Genomic DNA, 26,651 nt, shown 5'->3' with positions numbered 1-26,651 from the left:
CTGAACTAGTCAGATTTGTAGGGATGCAGGTGGCGCTGTGGCCTAAAGCACAGAGCCTAGGACTTGCTGATCAGAAGGTCGGCGGTTCGAATCCCCGTGACGGGGTTAGCTCCCGTTGCTTGGTCCCTGCTCCTGCTCACCTAGCAGTTTGAAAGCATGTCACGGTACAAGTAAATAAATAAGTACCGCTCCGGTGGGAAGGTAAATGGTCTTTCCGTGTGCTGCTCCGGTTCGCCAGAAGCGGCTTAGTCATGCTGGCCACATGATCCGGAAGCTGTCTGCGGACAAACGCCAGCTCCCTCGGCCTATAGAGTGAGATGAGTGCGCAACCGCAGAGTCGTCTGCGACTGTACCTAATGGTCAGTGGTACCTTCACCTTTACCTTAGTCAGATTTGTGCTGTAACTAACAGGTTGGGATAAGCATGAAATCTAAAGACCCCAAATCAATAATACACTTCATAACACTTTGCCCTCTGCTATCAAGCAACAGTTCTTCTGACTTCTCCTGTATCTATTTCTTAAATTTTCCAGGATTTTTATTATTAATACATTATGAATTTGAATTATTACATCTGTGTATTGCATCCATCCCACTACAAGTCGGATGGCATTTACCAAAAGCAGGGGATGAGAAGTACGTGGAAGAATACCCTAAAGTAGATTTTTGAAGAAGGTATAGGTGGGATTCTACTGACTAGTCCCATCACAGGAAGCCTGCACAATAACTTCCTTTAGAGCAATGGGCCTTCCCCCATTGCTATAAAATAGACTTTAGGGTAGGGTTCCCAGATGTCCCTGGTTCCCGGGGACAGTCCCCGGATTTGCAAATCTGTCCCCGGGAAACATGGCAGCAACAGCCTCAGCAGCCCGGAGTCAGCCTGGTAGCACAGTTGGCTCTGGCTGGCTTCAGGAGCTGCTCGCTGCTGTTGGGTCCACCATTTTTCCTCTCTGGAAGTCCCCATATGATGTGTCTTGTGCGTAACACATCATATGGGGACTTCTGGCAAGGAAAAATGGTGGGCGACACTGTAGCAAGCAGTAAGCAGCTCCTGAAGCCAACCAGAGCCAACTGGGCTACCAGGCTGGCTCTGGGCTGCTGACTACTGCTGCCGCCGCCACTGCTGAAGGGAAACTAGGGACATCCGGCAGTACAAATCTCCTATCCCCTTCCCTCTTTGTTTTGACTGATCGGGGGAGGCTCGGGAGTTGCGGGTGGTGCGCCGTTGCCCAGTTTTTAAAAAACTCTGCACATTAATGTTTCACAGGGTGCGAAAGAAGGGCTTTGCACCTTTATAAAATATGCATGTGTGCTTGGGCCCAGGGTCTTTTGCCTCAACATCCCCACTACTGACCCCCTGTTGCTACTCAACTTCAAAATAAAAATAAAAAAGTGTCCCCGGATTCATTTAAAAAAATCTGGTAACCATACTTTAGGGGGGAACCGGGAAACCGCCCCCCCCCAGAACAGTGAACAGAGGGAGGGGGCATCGTTCCATCTGGCAAGCTGAAAAGCTTGCATTTCCGGAACAACCACCATAGCACCTCTTTGAACTGCTTAGATTTAATATCAGCATAAAATGGAGTAGTAGGATGGCAACGACACAGGGGAAATTGATACAGCACCTTTTCGAATGCAATGGCAAAAAGTTAACTGGCAGGACACAGTCTGGAAAGAAAATGGCTCTACTCATGAAGGATGAGAGGTACAACAACTGCCTCTGTGGAAACAAAGTGAGACTTCGGCCCAGATAAATAATGAAGCTCTTCCATGAAATGCTCAATCTGTCAACCAGTAGCCATATTCCCTGCCAGAGACACAAATATCTGCCAAGCTCTCCTGGTCTGAATGCAGCCTCCATGCTTCAGAACCACAGAGATGATTTTTCACACACAGCAGAATCTCTTTCGTGCCTGCCGTGCGCTACGTGTGGATATATTTTTTTTACTACAAGATAGGATGCAAATGCCAAAGATAAACTGCATATACGCGATTGGGAATAAAGGTTTTTTACATTCACCGCTGGCCAGTTGAAGGAAATGCTGACACAGGAAGCCTCACCGGTGTCAACATCTTGAGATCTCAACTCCTTGAGTCTGAATTCACCACTAGGCCCGTTGCATTTTCAGGCACACTCTTTAGCTCTCTTTTTTAGAATATTTTTTATTGGTTTTCCAAATTATCACAGATCAGACCAAATTACTTTAATACAATTTCTTTTTTAAAAAAATCAGGTTTCCCGCTTCCACTTCATCTCTTCTTTAATATCCACTTGATCCTTCACTTGAAGTTAGTCCATTATCACAGCTGACCATTATTCTCTCTTTACATACAGTGCCTCTGTTACTTCTCATAAATATAAAACCCATTTCACATGTGTGAAACGTTGTTCTTGGACCTGGTGTGTTCGCTCTTTACCTCTCTTTTTTTAAAAAATAATATTTTTTAACTTTTCCATTTTAACAATCCGGTAAAAACCACATCAAAACATTCCAAATTATAATACAATCAAAAAAGCCAAATATTCATGCCAAATTATATATCTTTTGGTGACTTCCCATGCTCTGAAGTTTGGGGAGTGATGATCCAGTATTGTACTGCATTCCTTAATTTGTCCAAACAGTCCCACTAAAACACTTCCAATGTTGATCCTTCATTTATTTTTAACAGCCTCTGAATTCGTTTAGCAAGCGGGTTAGGCCTTTGTAGTTCTGTGTGAAATATTTTAATTTTCTCCTTCTTAATTTTCCTGTTGTAATCCAAAGTTCTCATCGACGCTCATCCATTTTCGCTTTCTGTATAGAAAGACAATTCTCAGTGCGTCAAATCCAAGACAAAGGGAGATCTAGCCTTCCGCCATTAGTGCCGGGCAGATATCCAAAATTCCCTTCTGTGATCTTGTTCCAGCTCTTTACCACTCTTGACCCAGTCAGATCCTGTAAACAGGAGTAACTATCTCAACATGCCTTCACACCAGCTTGCCTATTGATTGTTACTGTACAGGAGGAATGGGGAAACCCCAATGCACAGGTCTAGCTAGGCTTGTCAGGCATCTTCAGTTGACCCATGAGGCCATTTTGTCCATGTCACAGCTACCTGCTCAACACCTGACATCATTTATGACATTGATGACACCAGGGAAGCCCCTTTCAAAGATATGGGATGGGCTTCTTGTGATCCAACCGTGTCTTCAGAAGGTCCTCTCAAGGTGCTTCTAACTGGACTTCAGATCTTCAAAGTGGCTTCTAAAGATCCCTGTGGGCAAAAAAAGGCTTCCTGACATCATTGTGACATCAGGAGATGGACAGGTCCACCCACCTGTCTAACATAGCCCATGAAGGGTGAGTGAGAGAAAAACCAGTCCCACCAGGCTTAAAAAGTTCTCTATTCCTGCTCTACAGACCATACAGCTGAATGTGTGCAACGACTGCACTGAAACAATGCATTTTGTAGTGACAACAGGAGGTGTGAATACTCTCAGGGCTGCAAGATGTGCTACAGCTCATTTGTACATACAGTCGTACCTTGGTTCTCGAACAGAATCCATTCTGGAAGTCTGTTCGACTTCTGAAAACGTTCAAAAACCAAGGCACAGTTTCCAATTGGCTGCAGGAGCTTCCTGCATACAATTGGAAGCTACGAAGCCACGTCAGATGTTCGGTTTCCAAAAAAATTCACAAACTGGAACACATACTTCCAGGTTTGTGGTGTTTGGGAGCCAAAACGTTCAAGTCACAAGGCATTTTTGAACCAAGGTATGACTGTACATGTTTATCACCAGAGGCTGCAGTTATGAAGGAATGATTAGCATGTATTAACCATGGGGTATACTTTTGGAGGATTAATTCAATGGCATTTTAAAAGAAAATTCTGGAACAGAAGGTCTTTGCAAATGCCAAATTTTGCTTGAAGGTGGGGACTAAATGTTCAAATTTCCTTGCATATCACTTATTGCTGTCACCTCAAGGTTAGTCAAACATTTTGGCAAGGCAGTTGGGAAGATGACATTTTAGAAAAAACACACACAAAGCGGCGTGTTAAATTACATTCAGACAGAACTCTTGCGCAGTTCTTGGGCATTTTATGCAAGGTTGAAGGGTTCTTGTTGTTAGGATTTATCTCATTTCCTTAGAAAATACCGCTGAGGATAGCAGCTGGATGAAGGTGCTGTTGCAATCCCCGATTACAATTGGGCTGCTTCTAGACATGATTGATTGCAACCTACACCTTGTTCAATTTCCATGAATCCTTGTAATGAGAAACTGTAAGACAACCAAGAGGAACTTGAAAGTGCTTCTTTCAAAGCCGACTGCCAAAGAGTTGGAGGGAAAGTTGTTTGCTTAAAAGGTGACCTGCAGCGTTAGAGAATGAGCACCTGGACTTTTCATTGATTGTGGTGGGAACTGCAGGTGCAGAACCTGAGCTCAATCTACTGGGAACTTCTCTATGCACAACCTCACTGAATTGAGTTTGTTTTCTTTGACCCCTAGTTTCCAATTCTACTTTACTCAAATCAGATTCCTTAAACTGCATTTGGGGCGCAGGTGGGTTAAACCACAGAGCCTGGGACTTTCCGTTCAGAAGGTCGGCGGTTCAAATCCCTGCGACGGGGTGAGCTCCCGTTGCTCGGTCCCTGCTCCTGCCAACCTAGCAGTTCGAAAGCACGTCAAAGTGCAAGTAGATAAATAGGTTCTGCTCTGGCTGGAAGGTAAACGGCGTTACCGTGCGCTGCTCTGGTTTGCCAGAAGCAGCTTAGTCATGCTGGCCACATGACCCGGAAGCTGTACGCTGGCTCACTCGGCCAATAAAGCGAGATGAGCACCGCAACCCCAGAGTCGTCCGCGACTGGACCTAATGGTCAGGGGTCCCTTTACTTTTTAAACTCCATTTGGTCAAGCTATCCTTCTACAGTGGCACCTTGGTTGTTGAACAGCTTGGTTCACGAACAAATCAGCTCCCAAACCCCGCAAACCTGGAAGTACCGTAAGTGTTCTGGTTTGCAAACATTTTTTTGGAAGCCGAACATCCGACACGGCTTCCATGGCTTCCAATTGATTGCCAGAAGCTCCTGCAGCCAATTGGAAGCCGCACCTTGGTTTATGAATGGTTCCGGGAGTCGAATGGACTCTCAAAATGGATTAAGTTCGACAAGTAAGGTAGCACTGTATGCATGAACACAGGGATGGCGAAACGGGATTCCCTGCCCTTCAAATTCTTTTTTCCTGAAACAAGAAAATGAGACAGGAAGCCAAAGTGTGGGATTAAGGTAGCATCTAAATTTGGACCTCACATTAGTGTCACAATGGCATCTGGCTACGTTCAGGTGCCCAAGACTAGCACTATTGCAAGACTGGATGTGACTAAAATAAATAAATAGAAGCACACCACCCCCACACAAATATATTACTGGAAAAACTTCACTATACACAGAACACAACTGAATACATTACATGTTATTTTACCCTCTGGTATAAATTAAGATGTATGATATTAAGCATCAGCAGTTACTGAAAATGGCATATGCATACATCCTAATATAGCATGCACTAATTTCTCCTAGACATGTTTCTGTTCTAAATGTAGTTTCCAGGCTGTGTTTCAGAAAAGTGCACTGTCAACCTACTCTACAGAGGAAAAAGTCAAGCCAGCAGATCCATTCATGGAGGCAAAGGCTGCACAATGATCTCGATAAAGTGCTGAATGGGCTTTTTGATGCAGACATATGGTAGGTGCTAGCAAGCTGTGAAAGACTCCTGTCTGGGGTGAAATGCGGAGGTGACCATGCACAGAATCAAATTAAAGCTATAGAAAATGTCAGTGGGGAGAGATCTGTTAAGTGGATGGCTATTAACAACAGAGGCAAACAGCAGAATTATTATCCATGCTCCGGTGACCCTAAAATATCACATACTATGGGGTTGTTTTTTCTTTCTCCACAAAGCTCTGCAGAAATGCATTTCTGTAAGCTGTTGTTGTTGTTTAGTCGTTTAGTCGTGCCCGACTCTTCGTGACCCCATGGACCAGAGCACGCCAGTCACTCCTGTCTTCCACTGCCTCCTGCAGTTTGGTCAAACTCATGCTGGTAGCTTCGAGAACACTGTCCAACCATCTCGTCCTCTGTCGTCCCCTTCTCCTTGTGCCCTCCATCTTTCCCAACATCAGGGTCTTTTCCAGGGAGTCTTCTCTTCTCATGAGGTGGCCAAAGTATTGGAGCCTCAGCTTCAGGATCTGTCCTTCCAGTGAGCACTCAGGGCTGATTTCCTTAAGAATGGATAGGTTTGGTTTTCTTGCAGTCCATGGGACTCTCAAGAGTCTCCTCCAGCGCCATAATTCAAAAGCATCAATTCTTCGTCGATCAGCCTTCTTTATGGTCCAGCTCTCACTTCCATACATCACTACTGGGAAAACCATAGCTTTAACTATACAGACCTTTGTTGGCAAGGTGATGTCTCTGCTTTTTAAGATGCTGTCTAGGTTTGTCATTTCTGTAAGTACGCAGTTTAAATGGGAAGATTCATCTGAAAGTTGCACGAGCCTGCCACAGTCTGAAACACTTGAGGTAGACAAGGATTAGGATAATTCTCCCATCCCCTTAATAAACTGGCAGTAATGTTTACTCATCAATCCTAGGGATGTGGGTGGCGCTGTGATCTAAACCACTGAGCCTCTTGGGCTTGCCGATTGGAAGGTCAGCAGTTCGAATCTACGCGACGGAGTGAGCTCCCGTTGCTCTGTCCCAGCTCCTGCCCACCTAGCAGTTTGAAAGCACACCAGTGCAAGTAGATAAATGGGTACCACTGTAGTGGGAAGGTAAACAGTGTTTCCATGCGCTCTGGTTTCCATCACGGTGTTCCGTTGCGCCAGAAGTGGTTTAGTCCTGCTGGCCACATGACCTGGAAAGCTGCCTGTGGACAAACGCCAGCTCCCTCGGCCTGAAAGCGAGATGAGCGCTGCAACCCCATAGTCACCTTTGACTGGACTTAACCGTCCAGGGGTCCTTCACCTTTTACCTTTACCCATCAATCCAGCTATCCAACTGTCTGGGATGTCACCTGTTTTCATGACATATGACAATGACAAAAACATCAGGATCGGAAAAATGAATGGCTTCGTACATCTTTCTAATCATCCTGATTCTGAAATGGCAGTGACTTGGAGAGGATCTGCAAAGAGGAGTGGGACAAAATACCTCCTGAGATGTGTGCAAACCTGGTGGCCACCTACAAGAAACGTCTGACCTCTGTAATTGCCAACAAGGGTTTTGCCACCAAGTACTAAGACATCTTTTGCAAAGGGATCAAATACTTATTTCACTCATTATAATGCACAGCAATCTCTGACTTTTGTCTTCTGGGTTTCTGGGGGTTTTCCTGTTGTTATTCTGTCTCTCACAGCTACAATAAACCTACCATTAAAATTATGGAATGGTCATTTCTTCATCAGAGGGCAAACAGGCAAATTTAGCAAGGGATAAAATGCTTTCCCCCCTCACTGTATACTACCAGATCCTAATTTATACTCACATATATCAGTATATAGTCTTGAGCCTCTCTTGTTTTGTACAAAAGAAATAAATAGTTCATAGAACCATAAAATTGTAGAGCTGGAAGGGGACATGAGGATCATCTAGTCCAGGGTTTCCCAACCTTGGGTCTCTGGCTGTTTTTGGACTATAATTCCCATCATCCCTGACCACTAATCTTGCTTGCTAGAGATGATGGGAGTTGTAGTCCAAAAGCAGCTGGAGACCCAAGGTTGGGGAACCCCGATCTAGTCCAACCCCCTGCAATGCAGGAATCTCTTGCCCAGTGTGGGGCACAAACCCACAACCCTAAGATTAAAGAGTTTTAATTTTACACAGCTAACGAGAATGAACACTGAGCACTTCTTAAAGGAAAGTGTGCCATTTTTGTACAGGCACTTTTCAGAACAGAAGCAAATGTCAAGCAATCATTTGCCTTAGGTGGATTAAATGGGAACTCTTGACCTTCTCTGGATGAGCAATTAGCATATAGTGAACACATCTCATAAGACTCTGCACATATTCTAGCTAGCCTGAAGATCTAAGTGCAATTTCCAACACTCAGTCATTTAAATCCTTGGGGAATTTTAAATTCATCAGCTATTTAAATAGGAATGGATCCACAGCTAGAGCTTGAATATTTGGGTTTATCAGTCCTATCCTAACCATGTTGATTCAGAAATAAGTGTCACTGCCTTTAATAAGACTTTGGCCTAGCTATATTTGCGTAGGATTACAGATGTGCACACCTCGATCCTAAAATGCTGAGACGTTAAACCACCATGTTCAATCAAAGGCACTCCCCAAGTAAGTGTGTATAGCATGTCAATCCTATCCAGAATAATTTGGGGAGCAGATTCCATGCACTTAGTGGAATTTATTTCCAAGGAAACGTATACAAAATCTAAATCTTCACCGGTGAAAATCAGCAATGTTTAAGGGACAAAGTAGGCTCAGGCTAAACACACAAGCTGGATAACTTTGTAGATTTGGCTGTAAACATACGAGATCAGTACAGAGTTTTCCAGCAGACTGCAACAGCAAATGCTCAGCCTATCAGATATAAGGGGGAAGGTTATAAAGGACATGGGATGACCACCATCGGCAACAGAAGCCATTTTAAAAGGTCACAGCATGTTTTCAGCTCATGTTGAGAGAAATCCACATCCTAGAATCAATACGCAGGCTTTATCGTAAATTGGTTTACTTCATCACAGGCAAGAAGACACTAAAGTCATTGTTTTGTACCAGCTGCCAGGAAATATGCAAGACAAAGAGTAGGATTTGGGAGATTTAAAAATGTCAAATTACAGTAATTGGATAAATATACACTTCTTAATCTGGATTTTGAAAGCTGTCGGGCTTTTTCTAAAAGAGTACGCGGCAACAACGCTCAATGGAAGTTCATAATGAGAACACATAACAGAGTGTGTGCATGAGCAAGCTAGAAACCCAAGATTGGTGCAGGAGTAGATGGCGTGGGAGGTAGCCAGATTAGGAGTTTTTATGCCACAGTGGCTCCTGAGCTACGTATATCGCACCAAAAAAATGTTTTTGGGGTGCTAGCAACCATTTTTAAGTTACCACTCAGCTGAGGTATATAGGATATAGCTACAAGGCCTCATGTAGATCTCCTGTTGGTACTGGGATCATTATTAAAGGTAAAGGGACCCCTGACCATTAGGTCCAGTCGTGGACGACTCTGGAGTTGCGGCGCTCATCTCGCTTTATTGGCCGAGGGATCCGGTGTACAGCTTCTGGGTCATGTGGCCAGCATGACTAAGCCGCTTCTGGCGAACCAGAGCAGTGCACGGAAATGCCGTTTACCTTCCCACCGGAGTGGTACCTATTTATCTACTTGCACTTTGACGTGCTTTGGAACTGCTAGGTTGGCAAGAGCAGGGACTGAGCAACGGCAGCTCACCCCGTCGTGGGGATTTGAACCGCCGACCTTCTGATCGGCAAGTCCTAGGCTCTGTGGTTTAACCCACAGCGCCACCTGTGTCCCATGGGGATCATTATTACCAGACCCCAAACATAGGAAGGTAAATGGCGTTTCCGTGCGCTGCTGTGGTGCGCCAGAAGCGGTTTAGTTATGCTGGCCACATGACCCGGAAGCTGTCTGCGGACAAACGCCAGCTCCCTTGGCCTATAGAGCGAGATGAGCGTGCAACCCAAGTCATCCCTGACTGGACCTAATGGTCAGGGGTACCTTTACCTTTACTATTTACACACAGAGTGGAGCCCTTTCAGCTTTTCCAAGCTGTTTATTCTAGCTGGACATCATCTTTTTTATTCTGTCCTAATGTCTCTCACTGCTCTCGTTTCTTACTCTTTGAAATGAGCTTTTAAAAGAAAAAGATAAATCTTTCAGCCCTGCCTTTAACCACCTCAGGAGAGTGTAATGAAGTTGTCCCCTGTTTGGCTTCAGCACGGTGGATTGCCAGCTCTTGCCTCCATTAGCCCTTAAAGCCAATGGGCCATTTCGTCTCGCTGATTACATGCCGAAAACCCCTTTTCCCTTCTAGCCTTGACAGTGATCTCTTTGTGAACTGTGTCGGAGAGCATCTGGCCTTCTGCTGCGGTAACAGGATACCAAACTCCTGCTTCGCTGAACAGCGGAGGGCTGGGATGTACAAAAGGGAGGACGGAACGGAAGTCGGTTCAAAGCTTTACATGGAAAAACAGTCAGATGAGCTTCATATTTCAGTACAAGGCTTCAGAAAGCTTTCAATTACCAAGCAAGCTCATCTTAATCCTTTCATGCTTGAAACTGACTGCCCATCCCCCAGCAACAGCTTCCCAGCTGCCCAGTGACTGGTAAAAAGAGAGAGAGAAGAAAGTAACAAGTCCTAATCAATGATATTTATTGCAGGGCTCAAGACGCAAAGTTGAGTAGGAGCATCAAAGGATGGCTTGCATGTATTTTTATATTGCATGTTAACTTTTATTTTACTAGATTATAGCATCCCCTGCATTTTCTTTTAAAGTACATGTTCAATATCTGAGGGACTGTGTTTACGTGTAACACGCCAACCCAGAAATGTCATAAAGATGTCTTGAAATGCCACTAAAAGGGCAGAATGGGGGCACGGTGTTTGCAGGCTTTTTCAACAGGTTTCCATTATACGTGGTTTTACTGATGCGTGCGGTGCCTCAGAACATAACCCTCGCACACTGACACCGGGTATAGGGGGCACTGAGGGCTACAGCCCCACTAAATATTTTGAACCAGGGGGCCCAGCCCCCCAATATTCAGGGGGCCGACATCCCCCGCCACCACCCTCCAGGTGCCTCACTCCCCACCCAGGAGGGAACAAGTGAGGGGGAAGAAGAAGAAGAAGAAGAGGAGGAGGAGGAGGAGTTTGCATTTGATATCCCACTTTATCACTACCTGAAGGAGTCTCAAAGTGGCTAACAATCTCCTTTCCCTTCCTCCCCCACAACAAACACTCTGTGAGGTGAGTGGAACTGAGAGACTTCAGAGAAGTGTGACTAGCCCAAGGTCACCCAGCAGCTGCATCTGGAGGAGCAGGGAAGCGAACCCGGTTCACCAAATTACGAGTCTACCGCTCTTAACCACTACACCACACTGGCTCTCTGTGTCTACTGTCCCCCAGCGCATGCCCTGCGGCATGTCCCACTGGACGAAACATGTCACATGACATCACATGGTGCGTCACATGATGCTTCCCCCTCCAATATGGGGGGGCACAAGTTGTCACTCCTGCCCTCACATAAATGGGGGGCTGCCTGTATATAGTCCTTTATGATCTGGTAAGAGGTAACACAATTCTTTGTTACAAGAACACAGTAGTAACTTATAAAGTAACCCATGACTCTATTTTTAAATTTATGTGTACCTGAGCACTGGAAATAAAAATATCGACCTGGAAATTCATGCCCAAATTCCTTATATTACTGACACCCAGAGTATAATCCAGAAACCATTCACTCTTTACTATGTACTAAAGTCTGTGGGTATACTCAAAAATAAAACTTTTCTAGTCTTGTGATCCATGTCACTGAATTTAATCTTCTAGAAGTTCTACTGTGCTTTCCACAAGAAGCAGCAATGCAGAAATGGCCTGTCCATTTCATATAGGACTCTATGATAAGACATGTTTCTGTCACGTCTTCATGCAGTGTGTCTTACTCTTTCATATTATGTTTAAGCAGAAAAACATAAAAGAGAAGAAATGGCATTTATCGGATCAATGAATTATCAAATTTTGTCATGATGGAGGTCCTCCAAGTCAGGAAAATCACTAGTTTCCCCACATGTAATTAAGACAAAGCAAATTTGCCTGCAACACCTATTCGCTCCTTCATTCATGACTGGATCGGCAGTTAATACGGGAGTCATTCCACATGTGCAAACTTAGCTAAATGTAACACGAAAGGACAGTTTGAATTAAAGACAAAAATACTAAGTCTGATGTGGAATTCTGGGCACAGAGAGAACTGCTACTTAACAAACCAACTTACAAATCTGTCCTTGGTCTATTAGGGATGAGAACCTGTGGACCTTCAACTCCCATAATCCCTGACAACTATTATTATTATTATTATTATTATTATTATTATTATTATTATTACTATTATTAGATTTTATATACCGCCCTATACCCGGGGGTCCCACTACAGGTTCCCATCCCTGGACTAACACTATCAGCTTAATGACACTGTGATCCTCTTGTGCAGAAAATATAGGGTAACTCTTATCTATTAGTGTGTTTGAAAGTTTAAAAGCTGGCATTGGAATTTCAGATGGGTGTCTTTTCTACTTGGAGATGCCAGGAATGGAATCTGAGACCTGGTGCAGGAATTCCACATAAGGAAGGACATGAACTCACTTTTATTACTAGTGTGGCCAAATGTAACATCAAATGAAGGTTTGAGTCTGTTTTAAAAATCTGTTTTGCAGGGTAGCTATCAGGCGTCAGGGAATCCTATCCCCTCCATGGTAGGCTGCCAGGAATAGATAGTGAAGAAAGGCTCTTACCAATGTCTTTTATTCAATATTCACAGAGAGAGGCTTAGAAATGCAGCCTCTTGGAGTAATGGCATTTCTCCGAGTAATCTCCACCCCCTTCTCTCCTCAATCGCCAACAGCAGGCATAGGCAAACTCAGCCCTCCAGATGTTTTGGGACTACAACTCCCATCATCCCTAGCTAACAGGACCAGTGGTCAGGGATGATGGGAGTTGTAGTCCCAAAACATCTGGAGAGCCGAGTTGGCCTATGCCTGGTCAATAGCATCACACATCTTATGGTGGCCACTTAAGGCCGTTTGCTCTCCTACTTTCAGTGCTTGCCAGGTTCTGGGAGAAGAGGGATCTGGAATGCTTTCTAGTAATAACGTGTTAGCCAGCTGCCCCTCTGGCTCTGCCGCCTCCTCCTCTCCCATTATTTCCCAACTTCGCCCCTCATCTACCTCTGAGCATTGACCTCCCGCAAACCACTGTTGTAAATCTATACTGTCTTCCTCTTCTCTGGAAGGTTGAGGAGGCAGAGGCAGTCTACACGATTCCTCCTCCTATCCTGTCCCTGACAGTAGCACAAACCACACTTTGCTGGTTGGGAGAAAAAGCAAACCATGATATGCCTCAAACCAGGAATGGAAGCAGGGAATTGCCATGCATAAAAGTCCAACGAGAAGGAGAGAGAATGTGTGCATCTGAGGCCCATCCCAGTCTCATGCACATGATGCTAGACCATAGTTTAGTGGTTGCTTTCTTGGGTCCAGCTGGGAGGAAAGAAGAGAGTTAAAATTCTACATGGGTCTGATACATCAGAATAAAGTATTATTAAAAAGTGGGGAGTGCTGTGCTGTATTTTGGCTAGTGAACTGCAACTTCCTTTGGAAGACCGAGTTTTGCAGCATTTCACAGCAGTAGATAAGGCATGCACCGTCAGCGATGCACATTGCAAATGTGGTTTTTTGTTTTTGTTGTTGCAGTAAAATATAAACTGGTTCGCCTTCAGAATGCCTATTCACTATATCACTTCCGTTACATTTTTATGCCTGATCTTGTGAGAACAGAATCTCTGCTATTTGGTTAAAACTTCTGCCACCTGCAGGAAACAAGCCTCTTTTATATTGCTCATACAATTCTTATCTATAGCACTGTGGTCTTTTAATAGGAAAAAGAAATGAGAAAAATCTAATCTCTCCCACTAGGGCCAAAAAAGAAAAGAAAAAGATGCCTCTTATCAAAAGGAAGATCAAAACATCATGCAAAGCCTGGCATCTGAATTTTCATTTTCCTGGTTCCATTTCCTCACAATTATAAAGTATGCAGCTGACCTCGTAAACTCCGCTCTAGGATTATTGTTCCACACGGAAAAAGATCTTAGGCTAGACTGTGAAATAATAAGAGAGGACCTATAATGACTGGCCTTTGTTTAAAAAGCTATGCTCTAGGTTTACTCTGAAAAAATGGAGCACAAGTACGTTGTTGTAAGATAAAAATGGAAAGGAAGCTGTGAACCAGGGGTAGGCAAACTAAGACCTGGGGGCTGGATCCGGCCCAATCGCCTTCTAAATCCGGCCCACGGACAGTCCAGGAATCAGTGTGTTTTTACATGAGTAGAATGTGTCCTTTTATTTAAAATGCATCTCTGGGTTATTTGTGGGGCATAGGAATTTGTTTACCCCCCCCCCAAATATATAGTCCGGCCCCCATAAGGTCTGAGGGACAGTGGACCGGCCCCCTGCTGACCCTTGCTGTAAACTGAAGCCTTCAAGCCCACCTGCTTTGCGCAATGAATGAGGCATAAGGCTAATGTAAAGTCAAGGCTGATTCTGGCACAAATCCACGTTCTCTGCAAAGCAAAACAAAAAAGGCTACAAGAGACTGGAGGATTAAGCATGTCACAGAAGTCGTCTTGTCCAACAGCTCATTGAAAGCTGTACCCAGCGGAAACGTGTCTACTCTCTAATTTCATCAGTCGTATAAAGTATAATAGAACTCAACAGTGCAGGGCTACCAACCATGAAGAATGATGGCGGGATACTTTTGGGCAGCCATGCTGACTCCTCAGTTTTTACACTAGTGAGAGGAGGGGAGTTTACTTTGGAAGGAATATTGGTAAAAACAGTGAAGCTACAGGCTTGGGGTGAGGGTCTAAACCAGCGCAGAGCAGAGTGGGGACCGCCTTCTGCAACGCTGGCCGGCTTCCCATTGGCTGCAGGAAGCTCCTGCAGCCAATGGGAAGCTGCGCACGCCTCCTCCGTGCCACAAGGAGCACCGGAAATAGCGCTCGTGCGTGCAAACACTCTGGCCCACCGCAGTGTCTGCAGGACCGTGAACCGTCCCAAGCCACAAAAACTTTGCTGACCCCTGGTCTGAAGTGTCCTAGGCTGGGCTAGGATCAACACTTTGCTGCCAGGTTACAGCGTGCATGCTCAGCCCCCACATCCACCAAGGGTCATTTAGGAGGGCAATGTCAGGCTTCAGGGAATCTGATCCCTCCCATGGTGGCAGCCAAGAAGGAGATAAACCAAAAAGCAGTTCTTACCAAGTACCGTATTATTTGCTCCATAAGATGCGCTTTTTTCCTCCTTAAAAGTATGGGGAAATGTGTGTGCGTCTTAGGGAGCGAATGCAGGCTGCGCAGCTATCGCTGAAGCCAGCACAGCAAGAGGGAGAGCTGCGCAGCGCCTCTTGTAGTGCTGCCTTCCCAGCAAAGTGGGTGTAGGGATGGAAGGGAGCTCCCCTATATTTATAAGGAATAAAATCACCTGCCCTCACTTATGAATTGGCTCTTGATTTGCAGATCTTACATTATATTTCAATAAATATAACTATTTCACCAATATGCCAGCTCTTAAGTCGTGGAATCATAGATTGTACAATTGGACGGAACCACGAGTCTCATCTAGTGCAACCGTAGCAACGCAGGAAGGTTCGGCTTGAACCCGCAACCCTGAGATTAAGAGTCTCATTGCTCTACCAACTTCTTCAGGGGATAATAGAAAAAAATGCCCATTTGGGAAGGAAATCTCATACTGTATATCAATTCAGCGGCTTTACTGTTTGCATATGTTCCTGTTAACTGTACTTTGATATTTTATATACTTCCAGTATCTAATGAAGCCTTAGTTCACTGGCTTTCCACAAAGTAACAATCTCTTACATCTAGAACATATTTTTTATTTAAATCAGAACAGTGGTCAGCAAACTTTTTCAGCAGGGGGCTGGTCTACTGTCCCTCAGACCTTGTGGGGGGGCAGACTATATTTTGAAAAAAATCAAATGAATGAATTCCTATGCCCCACATATAACCCAGAGATGCATTTTAAATAAAAGGACACATTCTACTCATGTAAAAACATGCTGATTCCCGGACCGTCTGCGGGCTGCATTTAGAAGGCGATTGGGCTGGATCCAGGCCTCGGGCCTTAGTTTGCCTACCCATGAATTAGAGCTTTGTTATTGCAAGCCTTGCAATACCAGTCAAATGTTTACTGGGAAGGATAATTGAAAAGTCCACAACAATAAAATACAGTAGTTATTAGTATTATGAATTTTGTTACTACTGTTCCTTTGTTTTCCCCTCCATTGAACAAACAAACACAAACATATTTGTTGCTTCTTGATTTCGTCTGCTTTTTTCCGTTGGTCAGAGGGAATGTTCATTTCTCCATAGGATGTTAAAAAGCAAAGCTTCTCCAGCTCTGGAAGGGTTAACGTTCAATTTCAACTTCCCCAGTCACTATTAATTCTCAAGAAATGTCACATTCCATTTGTGCAAAGAACATTTTCAATCCCAAAGGTGAAATTGCAATAAATTGGGCCCTAAAATCTATTTATTTACTCAATGCTATCTTGTGACCATTTCTTTATCTTAGTAGACTTACAGTCTCACGCTCCTCCCCCTCCCCGCAAAAGTTGCATTTACTGATAATAAAAAATGTTGATTTTGGGCTTCTGCTGTATAAGACGCCTGTTCAAGATGCCACTGTCTTGTTATCCAAACTTAGCTGCTTAACTGAAATCTAAAGCTCACGCCACAATGACTTTAGGGTACCACAAGACTTTGTCAGATCGAACTAACCATGAAACTCGTAACTGCCAGAAAGAAGAGTTGGATCAAATTGCCAGTTACCTTCAGACTGCAGTCCTTGAATGGAAGGACCCTTTGGCAAGGGGTTAAAGGGCTACTGGATTACTAGGCCTCCTCCTTGCCAGGAAGAATACCGTGACAAAAAGATGACAGTGTGGCTCAAGCCATCAGTTGGAGACTGAACAGAAGAAGGCATCTTGATTTCCTGCTCCCTGACGGAAAGAATACTCTCCTTCAACTGCCATTTACCCTTGCCTTACAAAATCTGAAGGGAAGCACATTCTGGACTGTCGGGCTGCTAAGCTGTGCTGCACGTCCGTAGCGACTTCTTTTGTTGTATTACCAATTTGTTGTGGTCGGCATTTACATTTCAAATGGAAAGGGTAGTAGGTTAGTGGCAGAGTTTTGCACGTAGAAGATCCCAACTTAAACCCCTGTCATCCACAGGATGGGCAGAGAAAGACATCTGCCTATCAGTGCAGACAATTTAATAATAATAATAATAATAATAATAATAATAATAATAATAATAATAATAATTGTTGATACCCCACCCATCTGGTTGGGTTTCCCCAGCCACTCTGGGCAGCTCCCAACAGAATATTAAAAACATGATAAAAAATTGAAAACTTCCCTAAACGAGGCTGCCTTCAGATGCCTTTTAAAAGTCAGATAGTTGTTTATTTCTTTGACATCTGATGGGAGGGCGTTCCACAGGGCAGGCGCCACTACTGAGAAGGCCCTGGTTCCCTGTAACCTTACTTCTTGCAAGTGAGGGAACCGCCAGAGCTAGATGGGCCAAACAGCTCCCTATGAAGCAAGGCTCCACTGTTGTAGACAAGCACCCATGAAGCTCTGTGTGATCAGAATTATGCTGCCCCCACTGTGATTGATATAAGTTATTTTTATGTTGTCATTTTCTCAACCAACTTTCTATAATTCATTGTATAGCTGACTCTGAATTCTCATCATCACGGCTCCGTTTTCAAACTCCTAAAGGAAAGAAGTGACCTGTAATAATATCATATTTCAAAAGAAAGGAAGAGACTGCGGCTGCGGCCCAGAGAGCAGATTGAAATTTTATGTGCAGTCCAATTTATTTAAAATAATTGTATCCACAACCTGCAAGTCTCAGACTGCAAGTAACCAGAAGAAGAAAAATTGGCTGATGTGAGTAATGTTTGGCCAATAAACAAACCAGTGTTAAATCTATAAAGTGGCAATACAAAAAATCCGTCCATGGGTGACTTTTAAAAACATTAATCCTTGATCTACATTTTACAATCTGCAGTAATGTGTTTTTTTAAAATAGTGTTCTGTAGATCTATGTCCCCCCCCCCAAGAGGTCTCCGTTAAAGCAAAGAACAAAATATATGCTGTAAATATTCTCCCCCAAAGTATGCAGAGTCCTACAAAGGAGCCAAACCATTTGTCCTATTGTTCTCACCCATGCTCTTTGAGGAAAAATGAAGGTTTTAATTACGGTTGCCCTCTTCCTGCCCTTCATTCCCCGCCCCCCCTTCTAAAAACACCCCAAATGTATAGCTTTTCTTTTGCTTCATCGAAGCTGCAAATCTGTTGTGATCCTGGTGTAAAAACAGACATCATTAAAGCAAAGCTTGGGAGGACATGCCCCGTTTACTGACCTCGACCAGCGGCCTTGGTTTGCGCTCTACTGCAAACCTGAAGTGGCAGAGTTCACAGTAAGTGGTATTCGAAGACGACAGCCAGTGCTCCAGGCAGCTGCGATGTATAGTTCCCAGGGTTCCCGTACATTCACAGGGAGAGAGCAAGTCTTCTTGACTGCTGCCTTCGTGGCAAATCCTACACATTGGTCGGTCATTGAAAGGGCTGGAAGACAAGGAAGAGGGGTCGTGGGTTAGTATCGGAGTCATGGAGGGGAGGAAATGGGATGATTATCTGGCCCAACCCCATTGCCACGCCAACTCATCGCCACACAATTACAAGCCTTTCCACAGTAACCACACCATACAATAGTATACAAGGTAGCTTCACTCATTGAGAGGACACAGTCACATCCCACCCCAAATTAGGAGGTGTACTGTATTTCCCCGTGTATTGGATGAGGTTTTTTGACACAAAAATCATGTCAAAAAACTGGGGTCATCTAATACAGTGTTCCCCAACCTTCGGTCTCCAGCTGTTTTTGGACTACAACTCCCATCATCCCTTGCTAGCAAGACCAGTGGTCAAGGATGATGGGAATTGTAGTCCAAAAACAGCTGGAGACCCAAGGTTGGGGAACACTGATCTAATACATGGATAGTGGCATGGGGTGGGGGAGATGTTGTTGTGCGCAGGGAACGATCTGGGGGCACTGCTTAGTGGTGCGCAGCTTCCCCCGCTGCCGCTGCACGTGGGAAGCACTCCCTGGATCGTTTCCCGCATTCAGCTAACCGGCTGACTGGCTGGAGCGCAACTTTCCTCGATGCTGCTGCCCGAGGGAAACACTCGCTACCTGCTCACAGGAAATGATCTAGGGAGTGTTTCCTGCCCGCAGCTGCGTGGGGGGGGGGAAAGGCTCAACAACGTTGGGCCATCTCCCCTCATTTTCTAAAAATCGAGTCCCCCAAAATAGTGGGGGGTCTTATACACGGGGGCGTCTAATAGATGGAAAAGTACGGTATCTCCTCCATCTCTACTAGCTAACCTGACCTGGGGTGACATTTTTTCTCACCTGCAGATATGGAGAGCAACCAACTGCAGAGCACAAACTATCTAGAGAGGTGTAACATCTTTGGTTCCATAGTACAGTGGTACCTTGGGTTACATACGCATTAGGTTACACACTCTGCTAACCCAGAAATAGTACCTCAGGGTAAGAACTATGCTTCAGGATAAGAACAGAAATCGCGCAGCAGCAGTGGAGGCTCCATTAGCTAAAGTGGTGCTTCAGGTTAAGAACAGTTTCAGGTTAAGAACGGACCTCAGGAACGAATTAAGTACGTAACCAGAGGCACCACTGTATAGTTTCTCCCAGTGTTTTGTTTCTGTGCTGCAATGTACATTGCAATTCAGCCGGGTAACAACAACAACAACAATTTATTATTTATACCCTGCCCATCTGGCTGGGTTTCCCCAGCTACTCTCCAGTGGCTCCCAATAGAATCTGTCATGGATGCTAAATAGATACCGCTCCGGCGGCAAAGTAAATGGCGTTTCCTTGCGCTGCTCTGGTTCACCAGAAGCGGCTTAGTCATGCTGGCCACATGACCCGAAAACTGTACGCTGGCTCCCTTGACCAGTAAAGCGAGATAAGCGCTGCAACTCCAGAGTTGTCCGCGACTGGACTTACTGTATTTTTCGCCCTATAGGACGCACTTTTTCCCCTCCAAAAATGAAGGGGAAATGTGTGTGCGTCCTATGGGGCGAATGCAGGCTTTCGCTGAAGCCTGGAGAGCGAGAGGGGTCGGTGCGCACCGGCCCCTCTTGCTCTCCAGGCTTCAGGAGAGCCCCATCGCCAGCCCCGCAAACTGGGGGGACAGCGGGAGGCGCAGCACGCCTTTCCCGCTGTCCCCCGACTTGGCTAGAAGGCTGGCGGGGGGGGGGGGGAGAAGCCTGCTCCTCCCCGTCGCCAGCCCCGCAAACTCGGGAGACAGCGGGAGGCGCAGCACGCCTTTCCCACTGTCCCCCGACTTGGCTAGAAGCCTGGCGGAGGGCTTTCCCCTCCTCCAGCCCCGCAAGCTCCCAGAGCGATGCCGAAGCTGCACGCAGCTTCGGCATCGCTCTGGGTCCTGTTCTGGGGGCTGGCGTGGGGGAAGCCCGAGCTTCCCCCGCCCCAGCCCCGCGCTGGGGGGGGATTATTTTTTTCCCTTTATTTCCCCCCCCCCCCAAATCTAGGTGCGTCCTATGGGCCGGTGCGTCCTATAGGGCGAAAAATATGGTAATAGTCAGGGGTCCCTTTACCTTTAGCTTTTTATGGTTTGTTTTTAGCCCGGGCTCAAGCTGTAATTTCTTTTGTTTTGGACTTTAAGCTGTAGTTCAACACACTCCTGAAGTGCTGCTTTAATGCTTAAGAGAGAAGGGAGTTTGTGGATACTGTTACATTTGAACCAGGCCAGTGACTTTCCCAAATTATGTTCATTGGGACACACCAACCTAGGCTGTTTTCTCACCAGCACAGTTAGGCTATAAAGGCACTAAAGGCATTGGGACCTTTGTGTTTACCACAATATATGCACAGCCTGCTCTCCCCTCTATAGCAGTAGCAGAGCGTTACTGTGCAAACTGTTGCATGCTGTAAAAAATGGCAGGATATACTAAAGTCTTGGTTGGTAAAAGAACACTTCCTAGCCATTACTGTACACAAAACATGAATATTTTAAAAAAGAAAATCCTTTGTTAATGTTCTTTGAGATCAGCGAGGTTCTTTGCTCAGATGACTATTTTGCAGTCTGTTTAAGAATTTTTCGCCTCTTTTCCTTGGAAACCATATTCTGCTCCCAAGTTTTAATTTTTAATGGACCATGTATAGCCATTAGTTTTTATACCCATGGTCTTTCTCAGTCTCTCTAGTGTATTCGTAGTGTGCAGTTATATGCACTCTACAACTCCTTTTGGCCAGGCTGAACAGGCTAAGCGTTTTCAATATGTTCTCCATTCCTGTATTCATTCTGCTTATTGCACTTGGTGTATGCTCAAGAAGGATAAACTTAAAATTGCAACAAACATGACCAAAACTGTATCTTCTCTTCCAAGGGAAACCTTAGGTGGTGCCCCTTAAAGACGGGATTAAACATTCACTCTCTGACATTACCTATGCGTCATTTGTCAAGTACAAGGTTTTTATGATGCATGCTCCAGATACAGCCTCTGCGGCTATTAGATCTAGATGGAAACACAAGCTCTCTTGTCGTCTTTAGCAAGTCTACTTTCTGCGGAGATAGCAATTCTATTTCCTGGTAGAATTTTGCTGGCTAACATATGATCCCTAGCAGGTATTGATCCCTAACTTCCTTTCTTCTGTCTTCTCTTCCTTATGTCATAGCTATCACCTCTCCTCTTCCAGGTAGAACCAGTTCCTGTCTCTGCTTCTTCCAAGGTCATTGAAAGGTTCAATCTGTACTTCCAGTTTTCTTTTATGCTGGCTGGATTTGGCTTTGCCAAGATGAGGTGCACTGTCTCTTGTTCTTGTTTGGTGGTAAGCAAGGAGTAGGAGGGGGAGGCGGGTGGTGCTGTGGGTTAAACCACAGAGCCTAGGACTTGCGAATCAGAAGGTCGGCAGTTTGAATCCCCACGATGGGGTGAGCTCCCGTTGCTCGGTCCCGGCTCCTGCCAACCTAGCGGTTTGAAAGCACGTCAAAGTGCAAGTAGATAAATAGGTACCGCTCCGGCGGGAAGGTAAACAGCATTTCCATGTGCTGCTCTGGTTCGCCAGACCAGGACATGATCCGGAAGCTGTACGCCGGCTCCCTCGGCCAATAAAGTGAGATGAACGCTGCAACCCCAGAGTCAGCCACGACTGAACCTAATGGTCAGGGGTCCCTTCACCTTTAAGGAGTAGGAGAGGCTTGCTTTGTTGAGGAGAGGCATCCTGCCCTTCTAAGGAAGAGTTTTCATTGGTGAATCTCAGAGGCTCGCAATGGCCTGGCACATTTAGCTCAGCACAAACATGCTAAGTTCCAGTCACAGTCATTTTGCTCTCTGTTGGTCCTTGCCAATCAGAAGGTTGGTGGTTCTAATCCCCACGATGGGGTGAGCTCCCGTTGCTCTGTCCCAGCTCTAGCCAACTTAACAGTTTGAAAGCAGGCCAGTACAAATAGATAAATAGGTACCACTGCAGGGAAGCTAAACGGTGTTTCTGTGCGCTCTGGTTTCCATCACGGAGTCAATCCCCCATGGTAATCATGAGTCATAAACCAAGAGTCATAAACCATGGTTACAGCTCACGGTTAGCCCATAGAGCAGCGGTAGGCAACCTAAGGCCCAGAGGCCGGATGTGGCCCAATCGCCTTCTAAATCCAGCCTGCAGATGGTCAGGGAATCAGCATGTTTTTAAATTGAGTATAATGTGTCCTTTTATTTAAAATGCATCTCTGGGTTATTTGTGGGGCATAGGAATTCGTTCATTATTATTTTTTTCAAAATATAGTCCTGCCTACCACATGGTCTCAGGGATGGTGGACTGGTCCATGGCTGAAAATTGTTGCTGACCCCTGCCGTAGAGAGGGCTTAGACAACACGCTCAAACCTTGGCTTGATGTGGTGCGGCAGCAGCAAGGACTGCTGAGAAGCAAAGCGACTGCAAGCTCTCCACTTGTGGAAGACCACCAGCTCACCTGCCACCACTTTGATTCTTTATATCTCTGTATGTGCTTGCCTGTTTTTCATGTTCCTTAGGCTCCCCAGACTCTTTCACGAATAAGGATTGAGGAAAGGATCGTTAAACTATAAAAGGAAAGTGGATTATCTTAGAAGAGACAAATGATTCAATGTGGCTGGAACTTTCCTTAAGCTAAGGGAGGTGGAATTCTAGAATTGTAGAGTTGGAAGGGACCACGAGAGTCATCAAGTTTAACTCCCTGCAATGCAGGAATCAACCTCAGGTAGCCCTATATACCGGAAGAAGCATCTCCACCCCCATTGTTCAGCCTGGACACTGAGGTCCAGCTCCGAGGGCCTTCTGGCAGTTCCCTCACTGCAAGAAGTGAGGTTACAGGGAAGCAGGCAGAGGGCCTTCTCAGTAGTGGTGCCCGCCCTGTGAAACACCTTCCCTTCAGATGTCAAGGAAATAACCAGCTATCTGACTTTTAGAAGACATCTGAAGGCAGCTCTCTTTAGGGAAGTTTTTAATGTTTGATGTTCTATTGCTTTCTTCTTCTTCTTCTTCTTCTTCTTCTTCTTCTTCTTCTTCTTCTTCTGTTGGGAGCTGCCCAGATGGGCAGGGTATAAATAATAAATGATGATGATGATGGGGAAGCAGCGGCCATCACCTGGCCTGAGCTCCGCCCCCCAGAAGTTCCCCTCTGTTGAAGGACACAGGTATATATTTGCCCCTGCTAAGCTTAATTCCTGTGAACGACATCATACCTTTGCCAATGCTGAAGGAAGATTTAGCCCCGTCAGCTTTTGTACATGCAATGCGGAAAGGGCACCATATTGTCTTTTGCCTCAGGCCGCAAAACGTCTCAGGCCAACCCTGCCTATCAAGCAGCTTTAAACTGAGTTAGGCCCAGGGCTTCTTTTAGGGGGAACTCACAGGAACTCAGCTCCAGCGCCTCTCTGGTGGGCGCCATTGCTTTTCTAAGAGAACGAGGGAGGTGTTCACGGTGAGTTCTGACACCTCTTTTTCTAGAAAAATAACACTGGTTAGGCCTGTGGTTGATTCTAGACCAGTCTCCAATCTTCCTTTCCTCAGCAAGGTGTTAGGAGCACGTGGTGGCATCTCAGCATCAGGCTTCCTGAATGAAACAGATTACCTAGATCCATTTCAATCTGGTTTTAGGCCTGGCTGTAAAACGAAGACTGCGTTGGTTACCTTGGTGGGCAATCTGCATTGTGAACTGGACCTCTCAGTGGCTTTGGAGACCATCAACCATGGCATCCTTTTGGACTGTCTGTCTCGGATGGGACTTGAGGGCACTGTTTTACAGTGGATGTTGTCCTTCTTAGAGGGGAAAGTTCAGAAGGTGGGGCTGGGGTGTGTGTCTCCCATTCAATCTTGTGGTGCTTTAAATATGGGGTCCCTCAGGTCTCCATCTTGTCCCATGCTATTTAACATACGTAAACATGAAACCTCTGGAAGAGCTCACCAGAGTGACGACACACAACTTTGTCTCTCCTTTCCATCACAACCAAGGAAGCAATCTCCTTAACGCAACAGGAAAGATTGAAGGAGCTGCGTATGTTTAGCCTGGAAAAGAGGAGACTGAGAGGAGATATGATAGCCATCTTCAAATATCTCAAGGGCTGTCACATGGAGGAGGGAGAAAGCTTGTTTTCTCGTGTTCTGGAAGGCAGAACTCAAACTCATGGCTTCCAGTTACAAGAAAGGAGACTCCTCCGTCAGAACCAAGCCTGATCCAACTTTTGCCAAGCCAAGAAAAGGAGAGTGCCTGTGCATATTTTCAGACATTGTTCTCTTTCTTAAACATTACCGTTTGCTCAGCTGTCTTATTCCTAATTCAGACTTACATCAATTAAAAATAGCTTAGCAATATGATCCTCTTCTGCTTATTTTAAGTATTTCCATTTCGAGGCAGTATACCGTAGTGTAGCTTCTCCTAACAGTGTGGCATTTTAGACCACCATTCTCATTGGCCTCAAACCAGCATGGCCAATGGTCAGCTATTATTGTGACTGTAGTGCAAAACAGCTGGGTGGACCAAAGTTGGGGAAGGCTGGCGTAGTAGGTTTGGAGGCTCAAATTCCCTCTCAGTCATGCATCTTTCAGGGTAGCCTTTGTGCACAGCATCACCTCTCACTAACCCTGCAGGGTAGTTATTGTAAGGATTAAACAAATTTCATGTATCCTGCTTTGACCTCATTGGAGAAAAGGCAGGATACAAATAGGATGGATGGATGGATGGATGGATGGATGGATAACTAACTAACTAACTAACTAACTAACTAACTAACTAACTAATTGTGCTTTTTTTTTTTTAAAAAAGCACACTTACACTGCTATAAAGGTAAAGGTAAAGGGACCCCAGACCATTAGGTCCAGTCGTGGCTGACTCTGGGGTTGCGGCGCTCATCTTGCTTTATAAGCTGAGGGAGCCGGCGTACAGCTTCCGGGTCATGTGGCCAGCATGACTAAGCCGCTTCTGGCGAACCAGAGCAGCGCACGGAAATGCCGTTTACCTTCCTGCCAGAGCAGTTCCTATTTATCTACTTGCACTTTGACGTGCTTTTGAACTGCTAGGTGGGTAGGAGCAGGGACCGAGCAACGGGAGCTCACCCCGTCACGGGGATTCGAACCGCCGACCTTCTGATCGGTTTAACCCACAGTGCCACCCACATCCTTTGTCTACACTGCTATAAAAAAGTATATAACAACAACAAAAACAACAACAACAACAATAATTTATTACTTATACCCTGTCAATCTGGCTGGGTTTTCCCAGCCACTCTGGGTGGCTCCCAACAGAATATTAAAAACACAATAAGACATCAAACATTAAAAACTTCCCTAAACAGGGCTGCCGTCAGATATCTTTTAAAAGTCAGATAGTTGCTTATTTCCTTGGTATCTGGTGGGAGGGCATTCTACAGGGTGGGTGCCACTACCGAGGAGGCCCTCTGCCTGGTTTATTGGAAGGCAAATCTATGAATTTAAAAATGTAATTGAAGCACAGCTCTTCATACACAAAACTTTCTAGAAAGATATCAGCTCACTCTAGGAGCTTCCAGTCTACCCTTCTGAAAAGAAAAGCTATGGTTAAGGGCATGACAGGGGATATTTTTGAAATCAGCACTGGTTGAACAACATGCCCCCCCCCCCACAAAATATAACTATTTTCGTAAATAGTATATTCTACATGCATTGGCCAATTGCCTACCAATAGACATACCAAGCCATTAGACATTCTTCTGAATGGACTTTAAAAAATATATAACATGACCACTGCTTACTTACACCATATCAAACTGCAGCCTGCCAGCGGTGAAAAAAATCTCATACAATACCACCCCCAAGACCCACTCCAGTCCATGGACATGAAAGAGAACAGCAAATTCTGTACCTAGGCAGCGGGCATCGTGTTGAATATCAAGTTTGCCCAGCTGCCCAGCTATACAAAACGTGGTCTAGAAGTATAAAAGATGAAAGTCCACAATACTCCACACAGAACGCGATAGGCTAGATATGAGTTTTCCTCCCAATCTCTCTCACACACATGCAAACGTGAAACGACAGCCCTCACTGGGAAGCTGCGAGCACCATGCTCAAGTCAGCAGAATGTCACTCCTGAACTTTTCTCTTTCGCCTCAGGAGGATTAATGGCCTCTCCATCCCTTTGCCACCTGCCTCCCCCAACGGTCCCTGCACCCCCTTCTTTGCGCGAAGCGGAACGAGTTGAATCGTCGGGGATCGCGAC

The 26,651-nt window shown here is 45.4% G+C and overlaps 1 protein-coding gene across 3 annotated transcripts in view; it reads right to left on the bottom strand.

The window, feature by feature from the left end:
* Positions 1–26,651, bottom strand: part of MARCHF3 (membrane associated ring-CH-type finger 3) — a 153,976-nt gene that overhangs the window by 30,211 nt on the left and 97,114 nt on the right. For all 3 annotated transcript variants that reach the window (XM_081213880.1, XM_081213882.1, XM_081213881.1), the window contains exon 3: positions 18,240–18,444. In XM_081213880.1, coding sequence (XP_081070006.1) covers positions 18,240–18,444 — 205 coding nt within the window. The remainder of the gene's footprint in view (positions 1–18,239; positions 18,445–26,651) is intronic.

Source organism: Podarcis bocagei (assembly GCF_964188305.1).
Source record: "Podarcis bocagei genome assembly, chromosome: 11".
Taxonomy (NCBI): domain Eukaryota; kingdom Metazoa; phylum Chordata; class Lepidosauria; order Squamata; family Lacertidae; genus Podarcis; species Podarcis bocagei.
This window is presented reverse-complemented; position numbering and strand designations above follow the sequence as displayed.